An 18,670-nucleotide genomic window follows, 5' to 3' on the forward strand; every position below is an offset into this window, starting at 1 on the left:
ATTCTGGGAGGGAGTCCTGGGGGGATGCACCCTGATTCTGGGAGGGGCCCTGGGGGACGCACCCTGACTCTGGGAGGAGGTCCCGGGGGGATGCATCCTGATTCTGGGAGGGGGTCCTGGGGGGGACATACCCTGATTCTGAGAGGGGGTCCCGAGGGGACATGCTTTGGTTCTGGGAGAGGATGCTGGGGTGTCCAGCTCTGGAATGACCACTGTGTGGTGGCAGGTGAGCCCACTGGCTTCTGCAGGAGGTGGCAGATGTTGGGGGGGTTGGGTTTAGGAATGGGGTCCTGGGTGATGTGAGCTGGGGGAAGAGCATAAGCAGAGAAGCCGAGGCCCATGTGCGTGGTGCGTGGTGGTCTTCGAGGGGGGTCCTTCATTTGTTGTGGCCTCAGCTGGGAGGACATGGGAGATGGTGGGGCAGGCAGGTGTGTGCACGCGGCTGCGTGCAGGGCTCCGACGGGTACTGGCAGGAAGGAGCAGGGGTCAGGCAGAGGTAAGAACTTGGAGGCAGGGGTGGGGGCCGTGAGTGTGCACCCAGCAGGGCCGAGATGGGAAGCTTCCTAGAACAGGAGACAGTGTGTGTCAGAGTGCAAACCAGGTGCTTCCCCCTCCCCAGGGCTGTGCCCGCAGGACGGGCCTGGCTTGGGTGACACCCCCAGCCAGCAGGCTTGCGAGAGGGGCAAGCGGGAGGGGAGAGCAGGGTCCGCCCTGAGATGCAAACCCCCAGGGTTAGAACCCTGCCTGTCCCAGCGGCGGGACAGGACACCGTGGGACGCACGGCTCTGCTCCGAATCTGGGGCTGGCGGGCTCTTGCCCACTGTTTGCCGATCTGATGCCAACACCTTCTTGCTCCATGTTGGTCAGTGCCGTTTTGGTGCGGGTTGTAGGGTGTTCAGTGCCTGGGATGCCCCCAGGGAGGAGCTGCTGATCGCTCTCCTCCCCCCGTGTCATTTAGAACGAACAGCCTTCTGTTTGCGGAGACCAATCTAGAAGAAAGTACCCAGCTCTGCCCCAGAACCTGAGTGTGTTCATCTCCTGCCCTGCTGGTGGGAGCCGGTGGGCAGGGCTGTCTGCTGCACTGGACGCTCCTCTACTTCTAGAAGCTTCTCTGCCGTACGTTGGAGAAGCTCCCCGAGTTGTCAGTGTCCCCGAGGCTGACTCCTTTGGGAGGGACTTGGGTGTGTGGAGACCACCCCTCCCACCAAATCAGCACCGACGCTGGGGGTGACCCTTGTGCAGGTCATGGCCGAGCACAAGGAGGTGCGTGATCCAGAAAGTTCTTCCTGCCTGAGTTCATACCCCGATTTCAGGCTTCTGCTTTGTGTGCGGCCTGTAAGGACTTTCTTCCGTTTTGCAAACCTGGGGCTGGCTCAGGGAATTTCTGACTCGAGGGACAACGAGGTGAGGGACAGGGTAGCTGGTGGCAGAGCTGGCTGAAGCCCAGGAACCCCCAGACCAGCCACACCCCCTCTCCAGCCCCGCGTGTCCTGAGCCATGCTAGGCTCAGCAGAGGGCTTGGGCTCACAGATCCCCGAGGTCAGATCCTCCAAAAGGACTGGGAGGGTCCTTTAACAGGGGTCTTTCCCTTTCAGAACAAAAGTGTCCAACATTGAGTCTTTGAAATACGAAAGCCTTAGAGCGACTGATCGGGAAGAAAGAGCGGGCACACAGAGGTCTCAGGGGTGGGAAACGCGGCTGCAGACAGAGCCGGGCTAAAAATAGGTACGAGGGGAACACTCAGGATGCGCTGATACCAGAAGATTTGGACACTTAGACGAGATGTGCGAATTCCCACAAGGTGTCCACTCTCAAAACTGATTCAAGAAGAAAACAAAGGATTTGGCAACCCCATGACCGCTAACTTGTCGACTTGGCGCTAATAGTCATCTCCAGGTCCGGGGGTTCACCCGTGAGCCATGTGGGTGTCCAGGGAAGGCGCCGTTCCTGCCCTACCTGTCCTGGGGATGCACACGCAGGGGGACCCTCCAGAGTCGCTGACACGCAGGTCGCACACACACATGGGGAGTGGCCCTGCTCCCAGTGCTGTGTTTGTGGGTGCGGTCAACCCGAGGCCCTTTGGCTCCTGGTGCCGAGCGGGGAGCGGGTTTTGTCTGGACCCCTTGGCGCGTCGATGTGCAGTGTATGAGGCTCGGCAGGGGCTGGCATGACCCCATGTGTTGTCATCCCCACGATTGCCTGGACTCCGTGGAAGCAGAGCTGAGGCCACCGTGCCCCGCCCCATGCCCCTGCAGCGCCCCTGGCTCAGGCCGGCACCAGACCTTCTGACTTGGGTCGTGGGGCAGGGGCAGCCTGGGACACCCTCCGTCCCTCCTCCTGCAAGATCCAGCTCTGGAAAGCAGGGCCTGCCCAGCATTCCTTCGGCCGAGCATGCAGGGTGCTCGTGGTGGGTGGTCCCATGGGAACAGGGCGACCATCCCTCCTTCCTGCTGATGCTTCATTTCTACCTGCACACGAGGCAGGTGCATCCCACTGAGTTCTTAAAACCCCTCGTGTGGCCTTTTCTCGGTGCTCATGTGCAGAGAGAGAAACCACATTCTCTTCTTAGCAGGACGCTGGTCCTGTCAGATTAGGATGCCACCCTTTGGCCTCATTAAACCTTAATTACCTCCTGAAAGCCCTTTCTGCAAATACAGTCACATGGGAGATTAAGACTTCAACCCAGGAATTTTGAGGGGACACACTTCAGTCCGTGGCACCTGCCAAGTTCACACAGAAGCCGGGTGCATGGTTTGAAGGTGAGGAGAGGCCGGCCGGCTGGGTCGCGGGCGAGAGGCCTCGCGGTGCCCAGGGCTGGGTGAGCCCCCGGCCTCAGAGCTCCTTCCGTGGCCTCTTTCCTGGGTGCCACGTGAAATCGCACTGGTGCAGTTGGAGGTGGAGAAGCAGGCCTGGGCCGATGGAGGAGGGGTCCTCGGCCAGGAGTGGAACCGTGGGTCACGGGGTGACTGCTAAGCGTTTCGAACGCGGCTTTACTGTTTTCCGTTCCCACCACCAATGTGTGAGGGTTTTCACACCCAATTCATTGTTTTCTCTTCATGGAGTCTTTTTAGTTTGCGCTAATTACAGATGCACATGTGGTCGTGAGCAACAAGACAGAGGCACCCCATGTCCCCTTCACCTCGCTTCCCCAGCAGCAGGAGACTGACAGGTGCGGCCAAGACACAGAACATGCCGGCACCGCGTGCTCCCCCACACTCCTCCCCACTTCCATCCTGGAGCTGGCACCTGCCGGTCTGTTGTCTGTGTCTGTAAATGTGTCGTCTCAGGGACGTCCTGTGCGTGGAGTCCTACAGCGTGTGCACTTTTGGGGCTGGCGTTTCCACCGTCCGCTGGAGATCATCCAGGTTCTTGCTGTGTCAGCGGCTCACCCCCTTTTCTTTCAGTTGTGCTCCATGGTGTGGATGGACCACCGTTGGCCTGACCGCTCACCTGTTGGAGGACATCTCGGTGGTTTTCAGTTTGGGGCGATCACGAACAAAGTTGCTGTGAACATTCCTGTGGTTTTTTGTGTGAACGTGAGTCTTCACTGCTCTGGCGTGAACGTCTGGGTCGTGTGGTAGTTGCGTGTTTAGTTTACTGAGAAATCGTGAGGCTGCTTTCTAGAGTGTTTGGATCATTTTTCACTCCCAGAAAAACCCGTTTCTCTGCACCCTCGCCAGCAGGTGCTGGTGTCACTGTTGGCTGTTGTAACACTTCTGATAGGTGTGTACTGATGTGTCAGGGTGACTTGAATTTGCATTTCCCTAGTGGCTGTGATGGTGAACATCTTTTCATGTGGTTATTTCCATCTCTGTGTCCTCTTTGGAGAAATGTCTGTTGATGTCTTTTGCCCATTTTCTAACTGATCGATCTATGTATTGTCTGTCTATGATCTATCTATCTATCTGTCTATTTTCTATCTATCTATCTATCTATCTATCTATCTATCTATCTATCTATCATCTATCATATCTATCATCTGTTTTTCTATCATCATCATCATCTAGCTTTTATTCTTGAGCTGTGAGAGTTCTTTATATATTATAGATACTAGTTCTTTGGGAGGTATGTGGTTTGCAAACATTTCCTCCCAGTCTGTCACTTGTTTTTTCATCCTCTTAATGAGGTCTTTTGCAGAACAAATGGTTTTGATTTTGATGAAGTTGGGTTTGTCAACTTGCCCTTTTATGAATTGTGCTTTCGGTGTCAAGTCTAAAACTCTTTGTCTGGCCCTAGATCCCAAAGATTTCTCTTATGTGTTTTCTAAAAGTTTTAAAGTTTTATATTTTACGTTGAAATATATGATACATTTTGAGTTAATATTTGCATCATGTGTGAAGTTTAGATCCAGGCTCATTTTTTTTTTTTTTGCCTGTGGCTGTCCAGTTGCTCCAACACCATCTGTTGAAAATACTGTATGTCCTCCATTGCTAGTTTTATTGAGATATAATTGACGTATAACATCATATAAGTTTAAAGCATACCACATAATGATTTGGTATATGTATATGTTGTGAGGTGATCACCACAATAGGTTTAGCTGCATCCTTCACTTCACATAGTTATACTTTTTTTTTTTTTTTCTCTTGATGGGAACATTTAGGATCTACTCTGAGCAACTTTCAAGTATTCAGTATGGTTAGCTACAATCATCATGCTGTACATCACATCTCCAGAACTTACTTATTTTATGATTGGAAGTTTGTACCTTTTGACCCCCTCCTGCCCCGTGCCCACTTTGCCCCCCCACCCCCCTGACCTCTGGCAACCACCAATCTGTTCTTTGTATTTGTGAGTTCAGTTTTTAAAGATTCCACATGTAACTGAGACTCTACAGTATTTGTCTTTCTCTGTCTGACTTATTACACTTAGTGTAGTACCCCATAGGTCCATCTGTGTTGTCATAAATGGCCGGATTTCCTTCTTTTTTATGACTGAATAATATTCCATTGTATATATGTACCATACTTTATGTATTCATCCATCAAAGCACACTTAGATTGTTTCCATGCCTGGGCTGTTATAAGTAATGCTGGATTGTATGGTAGTCCTGTATACCTCCTCCACTGAATTGCTTTTGTACCTTTGTCAAAAATCAATTGGGTGCATTCGTGTGAGTCTGTTTCCAAGGACTGTGTTCTGTCCCTTTGCTCTGTGTGTTTATCCTTCCACACAGTCTTGGTAATTGTGGCTATATAATAAATCTCAAAATCAAGTAGAGTGATTCCTCCCACCTTGTTCTTCTGTTTTAAAATGATTTCAGTTATTATTGTTTCTTTGCTTTTCTATATAAATTTTAGAATAATCTGACCTATGTCTACTAAAATCTTTGCAGGGATTTTGATAGGATTTGTGATAAGCCTGTCTATCAATTTGGGGAGTATTGACATCTTTACTATTCTGAGTCTCCCAGTCCATGAACATGGTATGTCTCCCCATTTATTTAGATCTTTTTCAAGTTCTTTAACCAGTGGTTTGTAGTTTTCAGCATGCAAGTCCTATATATGTTTTGATATATTTACCCCTATCGATTCCATTTTTTGAATGATTGTAAATGATAAATTGTATTTTTGATATCATTGTCCATGTGGTCATTCTTAGTATATAGAAATGCAACTGATTTTTGTATGTTGATCTTGTATCCTGCAACCTTCTGAGCTTTTGTTTCTGTTTTTGTTTTTTGATATTGTTTTGTTTTCACATGGTTTTTCAGTCCTTCATATTTCTTACGTGGACCATCATGTTATCTGCAAATATTTACAGGATTATTTCCTTTTTTCCAGTGCGTATGCCTTTTATTTCCCTTTTTTACCTTCTTTCACTGACTGTACTTTCCAGTGCTGTATGTTGAATAAAAGTGGGAAAAGCAGATATCCTTGGCTTGATACTGGTAAAAGTGTTTAGTTATTTCACCATTAAGTGTGATACTAGTTGTAGGTTTTTTTCTGGATGTTTTTTTAATCAAGATGAGGAAGTTACCCTCTCTTCGTATTTTTCTGAGAGTTTCATCAGGAATTGATGTTGAATTTTATCAAGTTCTTTTTCTGAATCAATGGTTATGTGATTAAAAAATAACTTTTAAAGTATATGTTATAGTTGCAACGTCATTACAATGTGCAACAATGTATGGTGTTACATTAGTTTCAGGTGTAGAACATAGTGATTTGACAAGTTTATAGTTTATAAACTATACTATAATTTATAGTATATGCTATGCTCACCACAAGTGGAGATAGGTGATTTTTATTCTTTATCCTGTTGATATGGTATATAACATTGATTGATATTTCAATATTGAACTAGCATTGTGTCCCCTGATTAAACTTGGGTCAGGTGTTATTATGTATTGCTGATATGCTAATATCGTGTTAAGGATTTTTACATCTGTATTCTCCAGAGACATTGGTCTGTAGTTTTCTTTTTATTTTGATCCGGTTTGGTGTCAGATAATATTAACTTTATATAATGAATTAGGATGTGTTCGCTTGGTGTAAGGTGATATCTCATTGTGGTTTTGGCCATCTGTATGTCTTTTTTTGAGAATATATATTCAGATTCTCTGCCCATTTTTAATTGCATTATTTGGCTTTTTTGATGTGGAGTTGTATAAGTTCTTTATATATTTTGGATATTAACCCCTTATTGAAGCTATCATTTGCAAATATCTTCTTCCATTCAGTAGGTTTCATTTCATTTTCATTTTGTTAATTACTTCCTTTGCTGTGCAAAACTTTTTATTTGGTATAGCCCCAATAATTTATTTTTGCTTTTGTTTCCCCTGCATGAGGAGACATATCTAGAAAGATCTTTCTAAGGCTGATATTTTCTGGATGATTATAGGTAGAATTGCTGTTAATTCTTCTTTAAGCAGTTGGTAGACATATTTAGTAAAACCATCTGGATCTAGAGATTTCTTTTATATGAGTTCTTAAATTAAGAATTCAGTTTACTTAATAGATTACAGAGCTATTCAAATATTTTATTCATAGTATTTATTTCTTATTGGGTGAGTTGTAGTGGTTTGTGCTTTTTGAGAAGTTTGTCCATTTCTTTGAAATTGTCGAATTTATGTGTGAAGATTTGCTACTATTCCCTTTATCCTTTTGGTGTCTGCAGGGTCTGTAGTGATATATTTCCTGATTTTGTTTATTTGTGTCACATCTGTCTCTCTCTCTTTCTCTCTCACTGGTTTTTCTAGAGGTTTATATATTTTATTGATATATTTAAAGGATCACATTTTTGTTCCATTGATTTTGTGGTTTTTTTTTTCTCCTGTTTTCAGTTTCACTGATTTCTTCTTGTGTTTACTATGCTATTCCTTCCTCTAATTTTGGTTTATCTTGCTCTTCTTTTCCTAGTTTCTTTAGAAGGAAGCTTAGATTATTTATTTGAGAATTTTCTCTTTTTTAATGCAAGCCTATCGTCTCATAAATTTCCCTTTCAGAGCTGCATGCCACAGATACTGATATGTTGTATTTTCACTTTCATTCAGTTCTTTGTATTTTTAAAATTTTCCTTTAGGATATCCTTTCGACTCCTGGATTGCTTAGAATTATTTTTGCCTAATTTCTCAATATTTGGGGGTTTTTCTGTTGTTTTCTGCTATTGATTTCTAGTTGGAGTCCATGATTTTCCATAAACTATTATTTGAATTCTTTTAAATATGCTGAAGTTTGTGTCATTATCCAGGCAGGATATGGCTTGTCTTGGTGGGTCTTCTGTGGGTGCTTGAAAAGAATGTGTATTCTGTGCTTCTTGGGTGAGGTGTTTTATAACTGTTGATTACATACTGTTGGCTGATGGTCTTCTCGAGTGCTTCTGTATCAGTGCTGAGCTTTGTCCAGCTTTTCTATCACCTATTGATATATGGGGTATTGAAGTCTTCAGCTAACATTGCAGATTTGTCTCTTTCTTCTTTTGGTCCTATCAGGTTTTGGTTTATATGTTTCGAAGCTGTGTTGTTTGGTGCATGCATATTTAGGATTGCTGTGTCTGGGTGGATTGACTTTTATCATATGTAGTGTCCCTTTCTGACTTACAGTATTTTTCCTTGAAGTCTAGTTTATCTGATAGTAAAATAGACACTCCTGTTTTCTTTTGATCAGTGTTTGCATGGTGTATTTTTTCCATCCTTTTCTGTTCAGCCTATTTTATATGTGAGTTTCTTGGCAACTCCATATAGCTGGGTCATGCTTTCTTAATCCAGTCTGCCAATGTCTGTCTTTTGTGTGTTCAGAACACTTATTTTTCATGTAATGAAATGTTTCATTTTATGTTTTGTTTTCTGTTTTCTTCTCTGTTTCTTTTCCCTGCCTTTCTGCGTGTTACTTGAACTTTTTTTTAGAATTCAGTTTTGATTTATTATTGTGCCCTTGAGTGCCTGTCTTTCTCAGTGTCACGGGAGGTTTTACACTCTATGCACATAACATCACTTTCTACTGTTGTTGACATCTTACCAGATAGAGTGAGGTGCAGAAACCCCCCTCCATGTCCTTCAACCTCATCTGTGACAAAACTGTCTTAAATCTTTCTTCTGCATACATTTAGAACCACACCATGTGATGCTGTAAATCTTGCTTCAACCAGCACATAAAGGAGAAGGGAAATATATTGTACTCATGTGTAATTTTGCTCATACCATGTTATTTCTTCCTTCCTGATACCCAGAGATTCTTCCTTTTCTCCTTTTCTTTCTGGTTGAAGGACTTCCTTCAGCCATTCTTTTGGGGCAGGACTGCTGGTGACAAATCCTCATACTTTCCCCTTGTCTGAGGACGTCTTGATTTCTTTCATTCCTGAAGGGTTCTGGGTGGACAGTTCTTTTCTCTCAGCACTCAAAAGATGTGCCACCTTCTCATGGCCTCCATGATTTCTGATGAGAAATCTGTTCTAATTGAAACTGTCTTTCCTCTGTGGGAGAGGCATTGTTACTCTCTCATTGCCGTGAAGGCTTGTCTGTTGTCTTTAGTTTTCTGACATTTGACTATGTTGTGTCCTGGTGTGGATTTCTTTGGTTTGTCTGCATTGGGGTCTTCCCAGTTTCCCAGGTGTGGAGGTTTACGTCTTTGTTAAATTTAGGGACTTTTCATCCATTATTTCTCTGAATACTTTTTATAGCCATTTTCTTTCTTGTCTTTGGTGATTCCATTGACATGAATGTTGGATCTTCTATTACAGTCCCATGGGTTGCTGTGTTCTGGGGATTTTTTCCCCTAGTCTATTTGCTCCATTTTTTCAGTTTGGGCAATTTCTTTCATTCTGCCTGCAAGGTCACTGGGCTTTCCTCTGTTCTCTACCACCTGTCGACCTTTTTATTTCATTATTTTTTTTCAGTTCTAAAATTTGCATTTGACTCTCTTTTGTATCTTCTATCTCTTTGCTCGAGTTTTTTTTTTTTTTCTTTTCTTTTTTTCAAGTGTGTTTGTGGCTGCTCATTGAATTATTCTTACAAGAGCTGCTTTAAAATCTTGTTAGTTATTCTGATTATTCTGTTCATCTTGGTGTTGCTGTTTGTTGATTGTCTTTATTAACTTGTTGAGACTGTTCTGGTTCTGAGATGCTGAGTGGTTTTCGATGGGAACCTGGACATTTGGAGTATTGTGTGTGAGACTCTGGGTCTTCTCTGGACCTTGTGTTTTCACTGGTTTTCTGTGACTTCACTTGGCAGGGAAAGGGGCCACCACCTTGACACTTCCAGGTGTGGTGGAAAGTCTGGGTGCCACACTGGGCCTCTGTTGGGGCTCATGGTGGTTCCACCTTACTGCCACGCTGGAGAGGGGGTCTGGCTCCTGCCTGGGAGGGAGGAGCAGGAGAGCCCTTGGTCTCCCCTGACTCTGAGCAGCAGGGAAAAGGCCGGGCTGCTGGTGCCCTTGTGTGCTCGGTGTCTCCTCACAGCGGGGGGAGTGTGGACATGTGCAGGAGTTTCGGTTGTTTGCCTGGAGTAGGGCTGCTGTTGTCTACAGTTTTCCTCTCATGAGGCTGCCCCTCTCCTGGCCCTTTGGCCAGAGAGAGCTGGGTTTGGGGAGAGCGTACTGTGGTGCCTGCTGGTGTTTCTGGATGTTTCTGGGCTGCCCTGTCTCCAGCAGTCAGTCTGGGGGATGAGGTGAACAGAATGCCTAGGGCCTCACCTCTGGGCTGCTCCCCAGTCCCCACGTCTGTGCCTCCTTCCTTCTGTCTTTCAGAGTCTTCTCATGACTTTCACATGTAACGCCCAGGACTTGAGTACACGTAGCGGGAGAAGGGGGACAAAGTCTCCTGGAAGCAGAGTCCTCACAACTGTTACTTAAATATCGAATGATTTTTAGGAATACTACATTTATTTGAAGTCATGTTTTGATAGTCAAGAGCCATGTAGTAATGTTCATAAGACGCTGGGATGCTTTGTCTGATCCATGGATACTTTGTAGGCTCCATCTTCATAAATCTGACCTTTTGATTTCTGGCTTTGTATTTTATTTTGTCGGTTAGAACGCATCAGTGTTGTGTGCTTCTGATGCATTGTTCACAGTGTTTATTCCTGCTTGGGGCTTTAAGGCTAGGTTTGAGATTGGATGTGGATTTCAGGTAATATCTTTATGATGTCAGAGAACGACTTTGTCCTAGGTTTTGCTGTTTTTAATCGGGGATGGGTGCTTGATCTTGCCAGATGGTGCTTTGCTCCCTATGGGAAAGTTGCATGCTTTTACTCCTGGTTATGTGTGTCGGCTTTAGGTACTATCGCTAATCTCGTGGGTGGAGCTGATGCTGAGCCTTTGGTCAGAAGGACAGCCTGCCCTTAGGAATTTCATACAACTACGGCTTATGCACAACGAGGGCACTCTTTCCCCCTCATATATGGATTCCAGGGAGGCCCTTTATGGTTGATGTGGCAGAGCTGATCCATGCCACCCTAACAACCCAGTCTCCATCTGTTAATTAGTCTGCCATTGTTAGTGCGTGACCCTCATCCTCATGAATCAAGAAGGTAGGTAGAGAACCAGACATCATGACTGTATCCCCAGCAACAGAGGGAGACAAGGAAGAACAGGCTGTCTTTAAGGAACATTCCAGTAGCTCCCACGTGACCTTTCAAGTCCTATCTCGTGGGCCACCTCTAGTTGTGGGGAGAGGCTGGACCTCGAAGTGTTTATTTTAGGTCACCAAGCCCCAGACGAGAGTGAGGGGCTAGACGATCATGCTAGAGGTGGAGAAGGGGTCCGGAGACAGTGGCCAGTCTGCCTTCGCCTCTCTCCCAGCACCTGCTGGGCACTGCCCAGCATTCCCAGCACATTGCCCTCCTGTCCCTTCTGCCTTTTCAGGTCCTCCTTCCCTCCTGGTGCAGCCCTTGGTCTGCGGCTGACTCAGTTTCCCTATCCTAACTCCAGATCGTGCAGGGCAGCTGAGGCGATGGAGAGACCAGGTCCCGGAGGTGTGCCAAAGCCTGGGTCCTCAGAGAGAGAGCGGATCTCCCAGGGCGTTAGGAGAATACTGATGGGGAAGAGAGTGTGATGAACGCGGGGGGAAGCAGCCTCCCTTGTTTGATCTGATGTCGCATTTTTGTAGGTGCTGATGAGGGATTTAAGAGCCGCGCCCTGAGCAGTGGGCCTCGGAGGTGTGGCAGGCATGGTGGGGAGTGGGCCCTGCAGTACAGTAAGACCCCTTCTCTGAGCACCTGCTGAGGAAGCTGTGTGCCTGTCTCCCTGTCTGATGTGATGGAATTCAAATAGGGCTGAACTGACCCAAAAAGGCAGAGCTGAGATGCAAGGCCAGGCAGCCATCCTTTTCCCCAGGGACCCTCTGTGCAGGGCACTTGGGGGTAGGTGTCACTCCCTGAGCCCCTAAACGGGGCTCGGTGGCCTGGGGTGTAGGGCCCCATGACATTGGGTCTTTCCCTGGAGAGAGCGTGAAGCTGTGTGTTTTTCGGGCCCTTCGTGGGCGGCCTTCTGTAGTGTCCAGCCGCATCTGTGTCCCCACCTTGTGCCTCACGGCATTTCCAGAAGCTTCTGGGTGTGTTCGCGTTGCTGATGCTGCTCTTGGCCTGTCCATGTGGCGGCCCGAGCGAGCCCTGCCCCGGCTCTCTCCCCCTCTGGCACCACCAGCCACCGCAGACTGTGTCTCAGTCTTGTCCCAGAGGCCCCCCGGCCAAGGAGGGGGTCAGCGTCCACCGGCCAGACCCCAGTCATCCCGCAGCTCCCACACCCTGTGCAGTGGCTTTTTAGCCCCTGGGCTGTCCTCAACGTGCTCAGCCTGGACACTTCCACGTCTGGAGTCGTGTGCTCTCCCGGGACCTGGAGGCCTCTCCCCACAGCTGACCTGATGTCAAGAGTGGCCATAGGCCATTGCACTATTGGGATGTCCCTCTTCTGCATCGGAGCCTGTCCCTTTGGCAGCTGTGTGTGTGGACCTCAGGGTGGATCCAGGCCTCGCTCTTCTTTGCTTTCCGAAGCAGGGTGGGAAGGGGAGTGAGAGGGACCAAGGGATGGGCCTCTGATGCCGGTGAGGCTGGCTGGTCAAGGGCCAGTGGGGTTGAGGTCAGGCTAGGACCCTGGGGAGGAAGAGAGGCAGGGTCTGGATGAGGAAACCGTGTCCTCAAAAAAGTGATGGAGTCTCCAGGGCAGCAAGCCTCCTCTGGAAAAGCCTAGATGTTGATTCCATTCTCTGGGGGGGGAAGAAAACATCTGACCCCCATAGAGAAGGAAAAAATCAGAAGACAAGACCAGGGCGCCTGGGTGGCTCAGTTGGTTAAGCGACTGCCTTCGGCTCAGGTCATGATCCTGGAGTCCCGGGATCGAGTCCCGCATCGGGCTCCCTGCTCAGCGGGGAGTCTGCTTCTCCCTCTGACCCTCCTCCCTCTCATGCTCTCTGTCTCTCATTCTCTCTCAAATAAATAAATAAATAAATCTTTAAAAAAAAAAAAAAAAAAAAAAGAAGACAAGACCAGGGGGGAAATGCAGTGTTGTCTGTTTGTCTCTGTGAGATCAGGGGACCCCTGTTGGTCCTGGGGGATGGGTTTCTACAGCCCATCTTGAGGTCCCTCTCAGGCCCGTGTTGGGCAGTGGGGTGGGGAGTGAGGCCGGGCCGCCCTGTGTTTCCTGCCTGTGACCTCTGCTTAGTGCAGCTGGGGCACACGGGTGGGGGGGCAACGGGGGAGGGTTGCCATGGAGGCCTGGGTGTTCTGGAGGTGATGCCGGCCCCTTCCCAGTGCTCGGGGAGCGAGTCACCTGTGTAATGACAGGCCAGGCCTGGGCACAACCCGCCGGGGCTTGGGGGCCAGGCAGGATCTGCAGGACCAGACCGCATGCTGGTGCACACGAGGAGGGTCTGCAACCCCTGACGCAGGGCAGCTCGTCAGCACCACCCTCAGGGGAGTGATTGAGGACTGGCGGGGAAGGCCCCGCGGCATCACACGGGCCTGTCTCTCCTGTCCAGGAGCGGCTGCTTATGAGCCTTCTGCCCCGGAATGTTGCCATGGAGATGAAGGAGGACTTCCTGAAGCCCCCCGAGAGGATTTTCCACAAGATTTACATCCAGCGGCATGACAATGTGAGGTAGGGCTGACGCTGGCCTGGCGGAGGTGGGCCTTGGGGAGCTCAAGTGAGGGTGATGGAAATGGCAGGCGATGGTGGGGGTGGGGGTGATGGAGGGGGTGGGAGGCCACAAGCAGACGGGGGTGGAGGGCCCCCGTTTGAGGGGAGGAGGGGCCAGGTGTGGGTCGGGAGGCGCAGGTGAGCACCTGCCAGCTGGGAAGCAGGTCCCACGGAAGGTGGGGCTGGAGAATTCTTGGGTGATGGGTGTCACAGCTGCTCTGTCCCACTCTTCCTCACCTCCCGTTTCCTGCGTGGGCTAGACAGAGGGTTGGCACTCTGCCCCTGAACTGGCTGGGGTGGCGGAATTTGGGCTGGGACTTGGCCCACATCAGGGTAGCAGCTGAGCATTCTTCTACTCGGTGCCAGGGTCTGGGGTAGGCGTCCTCTCCCTCACTCGGTTCCTCTCATGGCAGCCCCAGGAGGTAGGGAGTGTTCCCGTTTTGCAGGTGAGGAAACAGTCCTCGGGTGAACCAGCTCGCCCCAGACACACTCTGAGGTTTGTGTGCTTGTTTTTAAAGATGCAACTAAAAATAACTTGGTTCCACTCAGTTGTGCCTTCTCTTTAAGAGTGCTTACACTAGCTGAGTGTTGCACTTTCCATGAGTGTCACTCAGGCAGGCGGTGGTGGACGACCCTGGGCCCCCGCAGACACCACAGGATCAAAACCTCCTTCTGTTTGTGTTGAGTGCTGTGGACTGAGTCCCCACAAGCTGGTGCTTGTCCGTCGGGAATGAGCTAAGTAAGGCCTGCGGCTGCCGGCCCCTCCCCATCAGGGTCCGAGCCACCCGTGTGTGTGAGCCGGCGTGGCCAGCCGCTGTCTGCTGAGCATGCTCACTCCCACTGCTGTGCTTCTCGGGAAGGACCGGTGTTGTCCTCCTGTGGAGGACGTTGAGCCCAGTGAGGTTAAGGCCCCAGGGTGTGGGGCCAGCATTCCAGTCCCGGCAGCCCAGGCACTGTCGCCTGTACTTGTAGATGAGGAGACTGAGGTTGAAAGTGAAGCCCGTGAGTGGTGGGGCTGGGGCCGCGCCTGGGACTGGCTGCTTCTGACATCCACCTAGACTTCCCATTCACCCACTGACTCTCCTTCGTGAGTAAGGACGTGGCGCAATGACCCAGCGCCCTGCTGAGACAGACCACCAGAACAATCCAGGGCGTCCCTGGGGGGAGGGGTGTAGAGCGTCCGCACCCACAGTAGGGAAGGCATCAGATGTCAGGGACCTCCTGGGGCGGCAGCTGGGGGTGAGCCTGGTGCACGATGCCCTGGGACAACAGACACATATGTGGAAAGTCACTGTTTCCCTGTGAGGCTGAAAAATCTCCACCCACATCCCCTGGTAGGTGCCTCATTCCCAGCAGGTGCAGGTCTGACAGCTCTGAGGTACGAGGGGAAGCCAGGGTGAGAGATGGCTTCCTCCAGCCCAGATGTGAACATCTCACTGTTCTCCTCACCGTCCTTGTTAGAGTCCCTCACTGGTCCCCATCACTCCAGGATTAAAATCCTGAGTCGGTACACCATTTGCAGCTGATAGGCTGATGCCACCAGGAACAGTGGGGTAAGGACATCTGAAAATCCTCTCCTCCATAGAAGCAATGACAATACTGACAAGAACTGTCAGAGTCAACATTGTCAGGACACTGGAAACGAGCCCAAGCCTTGCAGGAATCCAGGAATGTTTACTTAAGAAAAACACCTAAATCTTGGTAAAAACAGCAAGCTTTGTAGAGTTCTGACTTACCCTGTTCCACCGTTTTTAGCTCCATGATAGCTTTGAAAACCAGCAGCTGCAAACACAGGGAAAACCTGTCCACTGACAGCCACCTGAGGGGACAGAATGGGGTTGGGGCTTTGAAAAATCCTCAGAGAACTGTGTCATTATTTGACTGTCTGGGAATTCCCTGGAAAACCTTGCTCAAGGCTTGTCTTTATTTGACCTGACTCGACACTCAGTGTGAACAGCTTTTGCCCTGGGACATTTGTTAAAAACAATCAGTGACAATTGTTTAACATCATAGCTGTCAGAGACAGTGAAAGCAGCTGAGGCAAGCAGCAGAGCACTAAAAATTTAAAACTGGGGAACGAGATGTCTGTCAGGTGCTTTGAAAGGCTCTGGGGATGTTTCTGGGAATCAGAAGACCGTGCACAAGGGTAAGGCTGTGTGCGTGCTCAGGAAAGACCACGAGGACCCCGGGCTGTCCTTGAGGTCTTGAGGCTGACCTTGAGGCTGTGTGCAAGCAGGAAGAGCAGACTAAGACAGATTTGGAATCTGCCTGGCTGAGTGCCCATCATCAAAGACTGAAAGACTTACTGGCTGCAGGCATGTGAGGAAATTTGTCCAGTCATTAGCTGACCACTAGGCTAACCAACCAGAGATTTTAATGGCCCCACATGAGAAAGAAAACAGACTTTACAGGATTTGTCAGAAAAGTCACTGAACAAATAACAACATAAATAGCAACAAGAACAACCCCAATCCTGAGGTGGGGGGGGGGGTTCTGATTTTCAGAATTGCCACATTGTATTATCCAGTTTTCCATAAAAATATATGCAACATGCAAGAAAACACAAATGTTTGACTCACACAGGAATGAAAAAAGCAGTCAATAGAAGCTGTCCCAGAGGAAGCCCACACATCGGACTTCTAGACAAAACTAAATCACATATATTTTTTAAAGATTTTATTTATTTGAGAGAGAGAGTGGGGGGGGCAGAAGGAGAGGGAGAAGCAGACTCCCCACTGAGCAGGGAGCCTGACGTGGGGCTCCATCCCAGGACCCCGAGATCATGACCCAAGCCGAAGGCAGACTCTAAACCTACTAAGCCACCCAGGCACCCCTAAAGCACCCATTTTAAATATGTTCAAAGAACAAACCATGTCTAAATAAAGGGGAACATGAGAAAGACTTCCAGAAATTCCGACTTTGAAATATACATTAAAATGAAAAGGTCATTAGGGGAGCTCCACCTTGAGCAGATTTGAGCAGGTTGAAGAAAGAATTGGTGAACTTGAAGACAGACAGTTGAGGTCATGGAACCTGATGAACAGAATGAGAAAAGGGTGACAGAGAGAGAACAGAGGCTCAGAGACTCCAGGGACACCGGCCAGCCCAGCAACACACCCATAATGAGTCCCAGAGGAGAGGAAAGGGACAGAAAGAATATTTGAAAAGAAATATGGCTCAAAATGTCTGAAATTCGATGAAAAACGCTCACTTACACATTGAAGAAACTCAGTTAGGACACACACAAAGAGAGCCACCCCCAGACACATCGTAATCGAACTTTAAAAGCCAGATACTAGGAGAGAAGTGGGAGAGAAGTGATGTGTCACATGCAGGTGACTGCCAACAAGACCAACGTGTGATTTTTCATAGGGAGTGGTGGAGGTGGGGGCTGGGGGTGGCACGTTCCAGGGCTGAACTAAACAGTCAGGAATTCCGTATGCAGCAGAAATCACAGTGACGGCACCGCTGTGCTGCGTGAGGCTTCATGGCTGTAGAGTGTCCAGGAAGGAGGCTGTGCTGGGGGGTGGGCACCCTTGTTTAGACCTGCCCAGCTCTGTAGCAAACGGATGCCCACACATCAGGCTTCCATCCCGCCAGGTGAGGCCCTGGCCCGATGCAGACCCAGTCGGCCCCTCCGTGAGGCTCGGGGATCCACAGCCGGGCTCCAACAACACCGGGGCTCTGTCGCCTTGTTAGCGGGCAGGAGGGGAAAGGGGCGAGGAGGCCAGCTCACTTCCGACAGGCACATCCCTTGTGCTCACTGGCCACTGGTCACAGGCCGTCTTGGGCTGGGGGCAGGTCTGGTGGCCGTGGAGCTGTGCCCCGCCCGTGTCCTGGGGGGTCAGCCGGAGCTCCGCCTGGCCCCAGCGTTCACTACCCCCGTGGCCGTGAGGGCGTCCCCCACTTCCCTTCCAGCCCACCCCGAGGAATAAACAGGTTTATTTTGGGGTGCTCGTAAAGGCAGCCCTCGGCACGGCTCTGGGGGCTGCGGTCCGCCTGGGAGGCTGGGCCCCGCGTGCCCGCGGAGGAGGCAGCCTGGTGCCTTTTTCTTGCAGCATCCTCTTCGCGGACATCGTGGGCTTCACGGGCTTGGCGTCACAGTGCACCGCGCAGGAGCTGGTGAAGCTCCTCAACGAGCTCTTCGGCAAGTTTGATGAACTGGCCACGGTAAGCGCAGCGCCCCGTTGTGCACGGGTCACTGGAGCTGCCTCTGGGGCACCAGCGTGCTGGGTGGGCTCCCGTGGTGCGGGTGTGACCTGGCGGACCGGCCGGCGCTTTCGCCCCGCCCAGCTGTCAATCACCCACAGCTCCCGCCTTGCGGACCGCCCAGCGCTTTGGTCCCGCCTAGCTGTCAGTCACCCACAGCTCCCGCCTTGCGGACCGCCCAGCGCTTTGGTCCCGCCTAGCTGTCAATCACCCACAGCTCCCGCCTTGCGGACCGCCCAGCGCCTTGGTCCCGCCTGGCTGTCAATCACCCACAGCTCCCGCCTTGCGGACCGCCCAGCGCTTTCGCCCCGCCCAGCTGTCAATCACCCACAGCTCCCACCTTGCGGACCGCCCAGCACTTTCGCCCCGCCCAGCTGTCAATCACCCACAGCTCCCGCCTTGCGGACCGCCCAGCGCTTTCGCCCCGCCCAGCTGTCAATCACCCGCAGTTCCTTGGCGCAAAGGAAAGCGCTCTCCCTAGCGCAGCCCGAGCGCCTCCAGCTGGCTGGGTCGTGAGGCCCTGCGCGGGCAGCTCTGCCTTGAGGGTCACGGCTGGGGCCAGTTGGTGACGTTTGACGATGACAAAGCCCCTTGCCTGTGGCAGGAGAGCGCTGGCGTTTTAAGACCTTCCCAGGGCAGGTCACATTCAGCCCTGCAGAGGTCAAGCCCAGGCCGGGCTAACAGCCTGGGCTTTCGGAGGCAACTGACCGCCTGGTGTCCTTGCACCTTGCCACCTGCCTTCCCTGCCCTGCAAGGACTTGGGCGGGGACACAGGGACGTAGAGCCACGCCCACCTGCCCGGCCAGCCTCCCTCCAGGTGGATGCAGAGGGACCCTGAGCAGGTGGCTGTGGGGGAGGGGTAAACTGCTCAGAGTCAGAACTTTTCTCAGGGAAGG

General features: G+C 50.2%; 1 protein-coding gene across 1 annotated transcript in view; it reads left to right on the forward strand.

The window, feature by feature from the left end:
- The window catches only part of ADCY1 (adenylate cyclase 1), a 92,320-nt gene that overhangs the window by 4,073 nt on the left and 69,577 nt on the right, over positions 1-18,670 (forward strand). The window contains exons 2-3 of the mRNA XM_032430455.1: positions 13,408-13,526; positions 17,624-17,735. Coding sequence (XP_032286346.1) covers positions 13,408-13,526; positions 17,624-17,735 — 231 coding nt within the window. The remainder of the gene's footprint in view (positions 1-13,407; positions 13,527-17,623; positions 17,736-18,670) is intronic.

Source organism: Phoca vitulina, unplaced genomic scaffold, assembly GCF_004348235.1.
Source record: "Phoca vitulina isolate PV1807 unplaced genomic scaffold, GSC_HSeal_1.0 scaffold44, whole genome shotgun sequence".
In the NCBI taxonomy this organism is placed as follows: domain Eukaryota; kingdom Metazoa; phylum Chordata; class Mammalia; order Carnivora; family Phocidae; genus Phoca; species Phoca vitulina.